Genomic DNA, 13,735 nt, shown 5'->3' on the forward strand with positions numbered 1-13,735 from the left:
AAGAAGTTAATATGTATTGAAAAGCAATTTCCTATGGTTTTTTCTGTTTAAGTTGATCCATTTGCAAAGCAGTTATGTAAATTTTGAAAAGATCGTTATTATGGTATGCAGTGTATGTTTCTCAGTAAACATCACTTAAGAGTAAAGCTTTCTGAAAGGAAAGTACAGCATTTATTCTCTTAATGTTTTTAAGATTTAATCTTCTAGTAGTTTTCTACAGATATAATGTATTTTAACTCTTTAAACATTGACCATGAATTAACGTTTTCTCTTCTAACACCTTTTAAATCTATGTACTTTAGTAGTTAAGAGAAAGCAGTTTTGCAATTTTTAATCCCTTTGTAAAGGTTATCTTTAGGCCTAGTATGGCGGTAATTTTACAAATGTGGTTTGTGAAAACTTTAATATAAAATAAACTCACTTTATTAGTGATAACTTGTATTTTTTTCCTGTGTCAGAATATATATGTTAGGTTCCATGAAATGATATTATTTATTACTGAGTGTCTCTTGATTACATAGTAGACACCATAGGTACACACTTAAGATACAAATCATAGAGCAAATTATAAAAATCATATACATTCTTTGAAATATTGCCATTTGCAACAACATGGGTGGACCTAGAGAATATCACACTAAGTGAAGTGAGTCCGAGAAAGACAAATACTATACGATATCACTCATATGTGGGATCTAAAAAGTAATACAAATGAATCTATATACAAAACAGAAACAGACTCAGAGACATAGAAAACAAACTTACGATTACCAAAGGGGAAAGGGGTGGGGTATACATTAGGCATATGGGATTAACAGATACAAACTACTATACATAAAATAGAGGACCTTCCCCGGTGGCACAGTGGTTAAGAATCCGCCTCCCAATGCAGGGGACACAGGTTCGAGCCCTGGTCCAGGAAGATCCCACATGCCGCGGAGCAACTAAGCCCGTGCGCCACAACTACTGAGCCTGCACTCTAGAGCCAGTGAGCCACATCTACTGAGCCTGTGTGCCACAACTACTGAAGCCCGTGCCTAGAGCCTGTGCACTGTAACAAGTGAAGCCACCACGATGAGAAGGCCGTGCAGCGCAATGAAGAGTAGCCCCCGCTCGCCACAACTAGAGAAAGACCGTGCACAGCAACAAAGACCAACACAGCCAAAAATAAATAAATAATAAATTTTAAAAAATGAATAAATAAAATAAAATAGATAAGTAACAAGAATTTACTGTATAGCACAGGGAACTATATTCAATATCTTGTAATAACCTATAGTGGAAAATAATCTGAAAATATATATATATGTATAACTGAAAAAAATCATACATTCTGGAATGCTCATCCATAGGATTACAAAAGAAACAACTGTTAAATTGAATGTTAGAAAAAGAAGATAGGAAAAAACAACCAGTACAGAAACCCTAGCCATCAATTTATATTGTTAGCTGTCTCAGACATAAAATATAACACAAAATTCAATTTTATGTATCCTGGAAATGTTCTGGGGTTCCATCTGTTTTAAAGTCAGATGTCTGTCTGTCTCACATTTAAACTTTAAAGAGAAAGCCTGTGTTTAAAAAAGTTTCTTTGTGTGACTTCATTATGATATATAATGTTTTAAAGTATTTCCAAATGGAGTTATATTTTCACTTTTATTAGGATACATATCCTTGTGTTGATCCAAAGAAGTTAGAAATTTAAATAAATATTCAAAAGAATACAATGAATACATGAACTGCAACATTTTTTTCAGTGTTTTGTTCTCCCTTTTAGTGGTTCACTGTTCTTCAGAAAGAGATTCATGGAACAAAAATCATGTCAGAGAGTGATTCATTGTTCCCTGGAAAACATTCTGCCTTTTACCTACCCATCAGTATTCTATTCTTGAAACTCCCTCTTTATGGTCTGGTTTTAATAACATTTTTTAAATTGCTTTTTTTTTTTTTTTAAGTATTTGTGTATTTATTTATTTATGGCTGTGTTGGGTCTTCGTTTCTGTGCGAGGGCGTTCTCTAATTGTGGCAAGCAGGGGCCACTCTTCATCGCGGTGCACAGGCCTCTCACCATCGCGGGCTCTCTTGTTGTGGAGCACAGGCTCCAGACGCGCAGGCTCAGTAATTGTGGCTCACGGGCCCAGCTGCTCCGCGGCACGTGGGATCTTCCCAGAACCAGAACCCGTGTCCCCTGCATTGGCAGGCAGATTCTCAACCACTGCGCCACCAGGGAAGCCCTAAATTGCTTTTTATAAGACGATGCTTTGAACTGAAATTTTAACACACAAGATTGATAACTGTCCATAAGTATAGGATACTAAGAGGCTGTGCTCAAAAAAGCAGGAAAATCACCCCATTTACTCTTAGTTTACCTGGGAATCCCAGATTAAGGACAAGAGGAAAGAGGGGAAAAAAAGGAAAATATGGTATTTTGGCACTATGTGCAAATCAAATAATTTTTTCATTCAAAAATATTCCTTGAGTGTCTACTGTGTGTGGTAGCTCTGCACAAAACCTATGTCCAAGTAGGATAGCATAACAATTAATTTAAGGAAAATAATTCTTGCTTTAAAAATAACAAATTCATTGTTACCAAATGTTCGGATTGAGTATTATTTATGCTTTGATTTCTCCTAGGTTATTGAATAATTTATTTGGTTTCTCTCAAAGCAAGTTTTGGTTTATGGTTTGTTTGGTTTTTTTTAATTCTTGGTTCTCTTCTTTCCCTTACCTCTTACATCTGATACATTAGTAAGTCCTTTCGGCTCTCTCCAAAATATATACTGAATTTGACCATTAAACTCACCTCCCCTTCATTTTCCCTATTTTAAGCCATCATCATCTTTCACCTGGAGTACTCAGGGCGTAAATGTTATTTAAGGCAGAATTTCTTGAAACTTTACTACATTTTTTGTAGCCTTGCAAATTTTGCAAGGTGACTTTTAACCTTGAGTGCCATAGTTTCTTATCTTTTCAACTGTATTTTTGGGAAGTACAAAAAGAGATGGTTGTGAAGAGCAGCAAAGACCCAATGCAGCCAAAAGTTAAGTAAATGAATAAATCAATTTATTAAAAAAAAAAAAAAAAAGCAGGAGCAGACGGTTTTGCACATCAGCCTTGGAAGAGAAGTTTTTCTCTTCTAAGCATTTTTTTGGTTTTTTTGGGTTTTTTTATTTGGCTGTTTGGGTCTTCGTTGCTGCGCGTGGGCTTTCTCTAGCTGCAGCGAGCGGGGGCTACTCTTGGTTGCGGTGCACGGGCTTCTCATTGCGGTGGCTTCTCTTGTTGCAGAGCACGGGCTCTAGGCACCCGGGCTTCAGTAGTTGTGGCTCACGGGCTCAGTAGTGTGGCGCACAGGCTCTAGAGAGCAGGCTCAGTAGTTGTGGCGCATGGGCTTAGTTGCTATGCGGCTTGTGGGCTCTTCCCCGGCCTGGGCTCGAACCCGTGTCCCCTGCACTGGCAGGCAGATTCTTAACCACTGCACCACCAGGAAGTCCCCTAAGCATTGTTTAATTCTGAAATTTAGAAAAGGTGAGTGAGAAGAGTCGATGAAGCCAGGTTAGAGTATCTGGCTGATATATATATATATATATATTATATATATATGTATATATTAACCATCATAATATCCTTAAAATTAAGTTCCAAAGGAAACTCTGTTTACCCTAAAATATAAAGTTTTTTGACTAATTCAATTTGTAAAAATTCCAAATCTTGAATTTTATTAGTTTATCTTACAAAGAAAGGGAATATTGCAGCACATGCTTTATTTGGGAGAGGGAGAATTGTACCTTATAAGGCTTGTGATGCCCCTTGTGTTAGGTTGTGATAACTAAGATTTGTATATTGGTTTGTTTCCACACTTTGGGAAGTATCACTATTTTACAGGTAGAGACACCGACACTCAACAGTAATCAAACCCCCAACCACAATAATTGTAGTTTCCGATTCTTGTGTTGTTAATTCTATTACACTTGGTTATCTTTGCAATCATAGAATACTTAAACAGCTAACATAGAAATGATTCTTAACTGTTTATGCGTTTAACAAAAATTTCAGATTATTTATCAGAAGATTAAAATGGAGTGAAGTTTTTGAGTGATCTGTAGGTAATAGTAGATTTGGTTCTTAGGGTCACTTCAGTAAGGAGAGAAAGGATGCTTTTTAAATGAATAGGAAAAATAAAGACCAAATTTACTATCAATTATTGGCTAAGAAAAACAGGAAGAGATTTGAAGAGAGGATGTCGCTCAACCGGGAGGAGTACCCACTCAGGAAGTGCCTTCCTTCCTTCCTTCCTCACCTTCCCACCAGCATTTGCTCCAGGGCTTCTCTCTTCAAACCACACCTTGTAAAGCCTTTTATGTGCTCTGTTCACAACAAGAAGAATTTTCGTGTGTTGTTCCATACTGGGTTTTAACTAACAAAACACAGAAGAGGGCCAAATGCTTTTTTACACAGGAGATGAACTGCATTCAATCTTTAAGCTGAAAGCAAGTACAGTTGGGATATATAGCAGGCAACAGTTTCCATATGTTCTAGGAAAGTGGAACTGTATTATTTATAGTTTACAACATGTTGTATAAAATTAAAGCTTGCAGGGCGCTCCCAGGGAGGTAGATTAGACATGAAAGGAAGACTTGGGGAATTCTATTTTGCTATATTCTGAGAAGATGCCCATTAAAAAAGCCAAAAATAGTGTTTGAAGTATTTAACATTAAGCAGTGTACAGAAGAGGTTGTGGTCTTTACCTTGGAATAACAAATTCTAAAATTAGAAAAGACTGTTGAAATCTGAGGAGGGGAAAAAAAAAACCCTTAATAGAAAGAAAAAAAAAAAGCATTTCAGAAAAGCAGGGATAAATAACTGTCATTAAAATGCTATATTTTCCAAGGTGCAAAGTAAAGTTACATGAGATCTGGTTGATATTTGACCTGACAGTCTCAAAGCACATTAGACTGCAGCAAGTAATAATTGCTTCCTCATTTAGATTAGACAATGAGTTCTCTCTGCAAGCTGCTCTCCTCTAAATAGATCGTAGAGTGTAATTGAAACAAGTTATACTGGGAAGTGGAGTAACCGATTCCTCAAAGTGTGAGAGCAGAGCTATGGTAACCTCTTAAGCCTGGCCTTCATCCTGTTCCTATTTAGGGAATCCGCAGGGCAGCCAGCGTGGAGAGTGCAGTCTGCAGTTCTCCAGCTTTATTGTTTAGACTTGAAGGGAAGGTCATATGCCCTCTTTGACAGAGAGGTTTATGGTCTCTCTCTAATTAGCAGCACCCTGCACCAGACAGACTGTTGGCCACATTCCAAGAACGGGGTTTGGTAGCGGCCACTGATGAAAGAGAAAACAAGGTTATTTACCCTGTGACTGTAATTCTTGGCACTAGTCCTCTCTTTACACTCAGACACGTTTTCCTTTTGTTCCAACTTGCCTTTGGAATTCTGAGTAGGGCGTTAAGGGAGGAAAATGCGGCTATATATTTAGTAGCGTAAGCAACCCGTATGTTGGCCTCAGATACTTTTTTCTTTTTACTATTCTAGGGCTGCACGGTTCAACAACATCAATTACCCAAAAAGAAAAAAAGGCAACATATTCAGAGTGTTGCTTGCAAATGTGAATGCTTGAGCATATGCCCACACACAACCTCAGAAAAGTAAGTTTAATTTGCAACATCTATAAAATACCGACAGTTGTACATTAGGACACTTAGAAATCCCAGGGGTAAAATGTGATTGGGTTTAGCTATTACTGGAGTGTTAAAAAGAGTACCGGGATTATATCTGGCTTGTCCTGTTCTGTCGGTTCCGTAGGACAGTGGGTTAAGCGGATAGAAATGCTTTTGGGTTGATTTAAACCAGATGCTCCGACTATTTTTGTCCTGTGTGCAGGCGTTGCAGCACTGCAAAAGGCAATACTGCCCCCCTCGGCCGCCGGCCAACTGCCGGCGCAGGAGCCTAGTCTCCACCAGCTACCCCCTCGGCCATAAAAACCTTTCAAGTCCCCCTTATTATTCCAGGCACATTCCAAGGGGTTGAGTCACAAGGTTCACTTGGCTTTTCTCCCGCTCTGAACTGCTCGTACCAGGTGGAATACGACCTCCAACATCAAAAATGGAATCCATAACCGGTCAAAGAGCGCTTATAGGGCAAGCCCCCAATTCAAGCCAACTGCATCTTCTTCCTCCGCAGCTGGGGTTTGCTGGCTGTGCACCTGGAGTCCCACGGCCCGGATCGGGATTGCGCGGTCAAAACATAAGGGCTTTTCTTTGGGGAGTCCCGTAGAGATACTCGACTCTCCCTGGTGGTTTGAGAAGCTCCGAGGGCTGCACGGCAGCAGGGCAGGGGCTGGGTTGGAAACGTTTCCTTTCGGCAGTGCTTCCGGGAGCGTTTGGAGGCTAAAGCGGGGAGCCGGGGGGTCTGAGGTTTTAAGTCTTAAGTCAGCTCTGAGGGAAAACTCCCAGCCCCTCCCAGGCGTCCGCCCAGACTCGCCGGCCGCCAGGCGCGGGGAAGGGGAGCGCGCACATCTGGCCGCCCAGGAGCCACATCTGGAACGCTAACTCCCGCACCCAGATGTTCAAGGGGCTGGGGTAGTCCAAGCACCCGAAGGGCGGGGCTACCGCGGCTGCAGCTCCTCCCTGTAGCCCAGACAACAGGGGTCCAGACTAGGGAGACGTCCCCAGGGGCGCGAGCAGGGCCGGCCGGCGGGCGGTGCGGAGGGGTTGGAGTTTGGGGAGGGTGGCTAAGGCCGCGGTTCGGGATGGTTGTACTGGGGGTTTGGGGGAGGGGTGTTGCTCTGATGGAGGGAGGCTGGAGCCAGGACACGGAGAGGGGCGGCGGGTGTTAGGGGTGCTGGGGCCGTGCCAGTGCCTCGCCCCGCCCGGTCACCAAGTTCGCCCCGCTGCGTGGGCTTTTACAACCCAAGTCCCCAGGAGGTGGTGAAGGAGGGAGGGACCGGCGGGCACGTTTCCTGGGGGGAGGGGCGCGCTGATCCTGCTGGGGACTGAGGGCGGGGTTCCCCCTCCTTCTTGCCCCTGGCCCTGCACTGAGACGCAGAGGTTTTCTCCTGCGGGGCGACTAGCCCCTGCCCCCCTTGCACCTTCCCTGAACGGCGAGCGGCGTCATCCCAGATGAGGCTAGCCGGGGAGCCCTTTCTCCTCTTCCCCCCTCCCCTCACGCCACCCCTAACCAGGAGAGGGAGGAGCTCCACGTGCCCTCTAGATTTTCTCCAAAACCTGAGCTTCGCTTAGTGCTGGCGGGTGAGCCCCTCCTGCATTTGTTTGCGCGCGGGAGTTTTGACGTCTCGCTAAGCAACGGTGTTTGCCAAAGCGTCAAGGGCTGTTTCAGAGAGCTTGCGTCTGTTGGATGCTCCAGTCTGAACAAATCGTTTCCATTCGATTTGTTTAACCAAGGCGAGGGCAGACCGTGTTCTTTTTTAAAAGTTGTCCTTCATCCAAGTTGTCCTTAGATTTTGATCTAAGGCTGTCATGATACCCCAGGTCATTGCACAAATGTTTTGTGTCAGTTTACAAAACCAGAGGAGGAAATATCCTAAAGGAAAAAAAAAAAAAATCATCACAACCAATAGGAAAATGATGTTAAAAGATGTTGGCCCTTTTCCATCTGACAGCCGTAGTCATCACACAGTCTCCACCAAAATAAAATGTCTATTCACAGCCTTCAACCTACAGCGAATCTCCCCCATTTGGAGCGAAGTACGTAAATAGGCCCTTTGGTCCCACCTTAGTCACCAGCTGAAACTGAGTAAGTTTTAGCGTTTCCTTTCCCAAAGATTGCTGAGCTTCACTGAGAATAATCAGAAGCATACAGGATGTTAAGTGCTCAGGGTACAATGTTCAAATAATAGCTCTTCCATTGCTTTGTGGCAAGTTACTCTACCACATGGTGCCTGGCGCCTCGGTTTCACCATCCCTAAAATTTAACTTGTACCTATAGTATAGAGGTGGTGTAAGGATTTAGAGTTAATGATAGTGCAAATCAACTGCTTAACACAAAGTGCAATGCATAGGAAGAGCTCCATAATTGTTATTATTACTGTTAATGAGAATAGGCTCTGTTTATCACTAAAATAAGACTTGTGGGCAATGGCAGTTGGATCCCTCCTTTAAGTTAGTTTTTCCACTACCTGCAAAAAAGGCAGAATTTTCTTCCTCTGGCCGTGACTGATCTGACTTTTAAGCAGAGGAAGAGCCTGGAACAGAAGGCATCCATGATGCTGACTGGATGAGAGAAGTGTGCCCTCTTGTGGGCCTCATGTCATGTTACCAAGAAAGTCCCTCAAGACAGAAGGAGGAGAATGGTGGCCCTTGTGGTCAGGGCTCTAATCCCACTTTACCTCAAAATGTCTCCCATGTAGTTTTCTGTCATCATCTTCCCTGAGAAATATTTTCCAAATAATAATGCAGCTCTCGCCCCATCCCATCACCCTAGATTCCTCTCCCTCCCACTCCACATCCAATCTATCAGCCACTCCTGTCAGCCCTAATTTACAGATGTGGATATGGATATAGATATATCACAAACCCCATCCCTTCTCACTTCCCCCTACACTAGCAGCTTGCCCAAATAACATTTCTTGGCAAATCTACTGCAGTCAGCTCCTAATTATTCTCTCTGCTTCCACTCCTCCACCCTACACTTCATTCTCCACACAGCAGCCAGTCCTTTTAAAATATAAATGAAATGTGCTCACTCTTCCTGCTCAAAATCCTCTTAATTGTCTCCCCTCACACTTGGGATAAAACCCACAGTCCTAACAATGGCCCGTATGATTTGGCTCCTGTCTAATTCTCTCACCTCATCCTCTGTCACTTTCTCCTTGCTCATTCCCTCTCCAGTCACACCAGCCCAGCCTTCTCACTGTTCCTCAAAAAATGTCAAGCAGATTCCTGCTTCAAGATCTTTGCATTTGCTGTTTCCCCTGCCTTCAACCCCAAATCTTTGTATGACTTCCCCTTATCTCATTCAGATCTCTGCTCAAATGTCACCTAAGAGAGGACCCCCTGATCATCTCATCTAGTATAGATGCAACATAGCCATAGATATTCTCTAATCAATTAACCTAGCTTATTTTCCTTCATATCTCTTACCAGATCTCTTAAATGTTTGCCTGTTTACTTGATTATTATTTGTGTTACCTCTAAGAATGTATGATCTGTGCGGATAGGGACTTCGTCGATCCTATTCATAGTATCGATACAGTCAGATAATCTCCAATCTAAAACAGTGCTTCTCTTGTAAAAGGCACCTAATAAAATGCTTGTTAAATGGATGAATAAAAAATTTCACACCTGAAACAGCAGTGGGGAAATAAGTTGTCCCTCAATTAGTATAAGCGTAAAAAAATTTCATATTTCCCCAACCTCATGAGCTTATTCCTCAATGGTTCCTCCTCCATGATGCAACCTAACCCTTCAAATGGAGTTTAATCCAACATGCATATAAATATGTGAATCAAACTACACTCACCCAGTAGGGGGAGGGATGGAGAGAGAGAGAGGAAAAAAACAATGTAAATAGTGTGGTTAATTCTGTTTACCATTTTACACAGCAAGTGTATGTACTGAAATAAACATGAAATGGGAGACATGAATCTGTACTCTCCTCAGTTCCTCTCAGTTCCTCTATGCTCTTCATCATATGATCAATGTGCTGTGCTGGGTGTTTAAAGATAAGCTGATTTGTCTGAACAGCATGGAGCTCAAATGCAAAGCAGTTGGGAAATGAGTTTGAATCCTGAATCCACCACACTAGTGTGTGACCTTGAGCAAATTACTTACCCTTTTGGTGCCTCAGTTTCCTCATCTGTGAAAAGGGCCAATAATCGTGCCTCCTGAATAGGATTGTAATAAGGATTAAATAAATAATATTTGTAAATTCTTAGAACAGTGCCTGGAATATCGTTAGCTATATATGAGTATTTTTTAAGAAAACATATGTCAAATGTTTGACTGTACTTGATTTTCCCATTTCTCAATGACTTTATAACATAAGATACTGCTCCACTCTGATGGGCACTGGAGTTTTCATTATGGTTTTAGGCCAGTAATTTTAGTTTTAGCACCAAGAACAATAATTATTTTACAGCCATTTCTACTCTAGCATTTATGCTTAGCCATAAATTCCATTTAGGCCAAAAATATCCCAAACTTTGCAAAAAAGAAATTGCACCTTCAGGGGGTCACCCACTCTATGATAGTTGAATAAAAGATGTCCCTTACTTTTTAGTTTTGTAAGCTTTTCTTGGCCAGCTTTTCTATAACATAATATTGTTATTTGGGAGTTGAGTGTCAGTCACTTCTATAGAAAAACAAATATCTGTGCTTTTCGTAAACCTGTTTGCCAAATCATCCCCGAACCAGGGGAACTGGGCCAGATAATCTCTGGAAGGCTCTTTAGCTCTGTTTTTCTATGGTTTTCATGAAAATAGCTGAGAAATAGAGGTTCAGGACTTAGCACTATGTTAACTGTGCCTGGTTGCTCTGTGAATCATGGGCAAAACAGACTAGGTTCACATTCAGATTCAACAAGAACAAAAGCTATTTGAAGTGCAGACAGTCTGTCAATACCTTTCTAGGCTCAACATTTCACCACTCTTTCCAAGACCTTGATCACTCATTCATACATATCTGCATCAGGCCCTCTTAAGAAAGGACTGGAAACACCCCCTGCTAATATTTTGTTAAAATCTCCTTGAGATTATTCTACATATGATACATTAATAAACATACCTCCTGTAGTCTTTACCTTAGTAATAGTACCATCATTCATACATCCATTCCTTCAATAAATATTGACTGAAGGCTTAATATATGTTAGGAATTGTGCTAGTGCTGGCCACTTGATTGTCCAAGTTAGAAACCTAGGAGTCAGCTTAAATACACTCCTGACCCTTGCACCCTTGAATTTTTGTTCACCTCTCCACTCACTCCCCCTGTCATGATGTTGGGAAAGCCCTGCTAAGCCTGGCTAAGCCCAGCTACTGTAGAAAGCAGAGCATGACGTATTCTAGCTAGGAGGGACCTGCCCAGAATGGTAGAGTGAGGGGGGAAGAGGGAATGAGGCAAGGGAAGATGTGACTTGGTGAGATGCACTGTACTACCACCCTAGTTACTGTTGTGTAATGATACCACCAAAAATCACTCAGCGGGCACAGGACTTCTCTGGAAGGCTTACAGAGGAACTACATCTCGGACTAGCCCATGGCAGAGGGGAGGGGAGTGTACCTGCCGCCATCACTCCTGGCTCCATTTGCCATTGGTGAAGGTTTACTCAGCAGAGAACTAAATGCCCCCCAGCTTCTGGGTTTATCATCTGGTCATGTGTTGGCTCTCAGGAGGGCAGATCCCATGCCCAAGGTATGATACTTCAACCAACTTCAAAAGTAGAGCAGCAGCTTGGCACAGATGAGGCTCTGATCTAGATAGAGAGAAGAAAGAGAGGATTTGAGAAGGAACACAAGGTTTGTGTCTCAATATAAGCAAAGACTCCATAATTTTTACTTGAAATTCTTGTAACTGCCTACTAAGTGGACTTCGCACCTGTCACTTATTCCCTTCTAATTCATTCTTCACATTGTACCTAGACTGATCTTTCAGATCCAAATCTTTCACGAGCTCTCCCAACCTTATACCATGGTATGTCAGATTCCACTGTCTCCCCTGGCCTGCTTTTCAGTCTTCTTATTAAAGATTATTTTACCAATAGAATCAGATGGTCATTCCTCTCAATCTCTTTGTTAGCATTTATTGTTTTTTCTTTTTTCTGACTCAAAAATTAATACATTCATTATAGAAAATTTGGAAAATATAAAAGTATTAAAAAGGAAATAAAAATAATTACCTTGAGAAAACTTCTGTTAACATTTTGGAGTACATTCTGGCCACATTTTATCTATGAATTTTTTTTTAATTCTCAGAGGCATATATTAAATAAAAATTATACTTCAAGAATTACTACATAGAAGTTTATATTCAACCAAAAATACATGTTAAGACCACTCAAATTGTTCAATTTGAAAACACAAACTTTACTGCAATTTTTTATTTCTTTGTTTTATTGTACTGTTACTTAAGTATGCATTGAAAATGTATGTTTACATTTCAGAAATATAGCACGCTAAAAAAGCCCTCTGTAAACCTAACCCCTTTTCAAGATATTTTCCTGCTTTGTTTTGAATAAAATAGCTTAAAAATAAACAATAAATAACTTAGTCTAAAAATCATAATGGAACTATTAACATTTGTTCTATTACATTGGGAGAGATAATTTAAGGCAATTATAATATGCTGCTTTCCACATCATGGCCTAAAACTAGATACAAAATTTGCCCTATATTAAGGACTTGACAAAAAATTATTTTATGATTCTATAAATATCAATATAACATTTTTACTTTTTTATTATCAATAAATTGACATATTAGCATCACAAATTAATATTTTTTCCCAACCTGTCAAGTATGGACTGTCCATAGTAGTTGATGAAATTGCTGTGTGTTTAAAAAAAAAAATCACTTGGTCAAGACTAGATTTTGAAAGCAATACCAGAGAAAACTGATCTTTAAAAATCCTTAAGCCTTACTAAAGCTGTATCAATATATCTACACACACAAAAAAGCTACTAAATAGTGAAAGCTTGTGTAATTATTTAAGTTTTAAAAGTCTAAAATTCAAGAAACAATGAAATCAAATTGAATCCATATTAGTATTATGAAAACCCTTGCATCAGGTCTATTAGCGAAACAGAATCAATACTATCTTAACTTTTCTGAAACTTAATTTGAACCTAGATAAAGCTTAATTTGAGCTAGATAAAGCTTTTAGGGTGCAAATAACATCGCACAAAAATGATCTTAGAAAGGTATAGTTATAATTCTGGATATTGGGACATTTAACTAGTCTTTATTTAATGACTGGCAGTCCTTGTTCCTTGAGAAAATATTAACACATTTGTAAATGAAAGACATCTCTTGTCTAATGATTTATTAGAGAACCACTTATGGTTCATTAGATAAGCACTCTAATTATTTTACTTCATTCAATTAGAAAAAAATCTGCATGTTGGTCATGTTTCATTGCACACATTACATTTTTCTCTTAAGCCTTCAATTAAAGGGTATAAATTATAGAAAGCAAAGCATAACATTCTCAACTAGTATTCCAAATTTATCTAAATGATTCAAACTGTATGTAAGTAATTATTTTTAAAATCTAAGTTATCAAAAGTATATTTTTTTAAAACAAAACATAATCTGATTCACATTAACTACCAGCTTACTTATACTTAAGAAACAAGATTTTTTAGTTACAAAAGCAGATTACAATTTTTCCCCTGCTCTTAGAAAAAATTTGTAATGTACATAATGAATCTAAGTCAGCATTCACAAAGGCTATCTGAAATTCTATCATCTTTCAGCCCAATGTAAGATAAAACCGTAATTATGCATAAACAATTAAAAATTAGAGCTCACAATGGAAATGTCAACAAGTTATAACTTAGATATCACTAATGCTGGGTTCTACTAAGCTTCCCATCAGATACAACAGATGGCAAAATATGACAGACAGAGTTTCCAGAAAACTAAAGCTATCAGAGCTAGAAATAAGGAATGTATTATATACTGGAACATAGCAAGGCCAAGGCATTAATGCTGTTAAAAAGGGAATAGGATGTGAAGTAAACGTCTCTAAAATATAAAATATAAGCAGACCACAAACCA

At 39.9% G+C, this 13,735-nt stretch overlaps 1 protein-coding gene across 6 annotated transcripts in view; it reads left to right on the plus strand.

Annotated features, from left to right (window-relative positions):
• Positions 1 to 13,735, plus strand: part of REEP3 (receptor accessory protein 3) — a 151,526-nt gene that overhangs the window by 96,429 nt on the left and 41,362 nt on the right. For 5 of the 6 annotated variants that reach the window (XM_059899601.1, XM_059899603.1, XM_059899602.1 and 2 more), the window contains one exon: positions 5,539 to 5,651. In XM_059899601.1, the coding sequence (XP_059755584.1) occupies positions 5,539 to 5,651 (113 nt within the window). Of the gene's footprint in view, positions 1 to 5,538; positions 5,652 to 6,014; positions 6,049 to 13,735 lie in introns of those variants that run through there. The other variant, XM_059899605.1, reaches the window with a different exon arrangement.

This window comes from Balaenoptera ricei, chromosome 16, assembly GCF_028023285.1.
Source record: "Balaenoptera ricei isolate mBalRic1 chromosome 16, mBalRic1.hap2, whole genome shotgun sequence".
Lineage (NCBI taxonomy): Eukaryota > Metazoa > Chordata > Mammalia > Artiodactyla > Balaenopteridae > Balaenoptera > Balaenoptera ricei.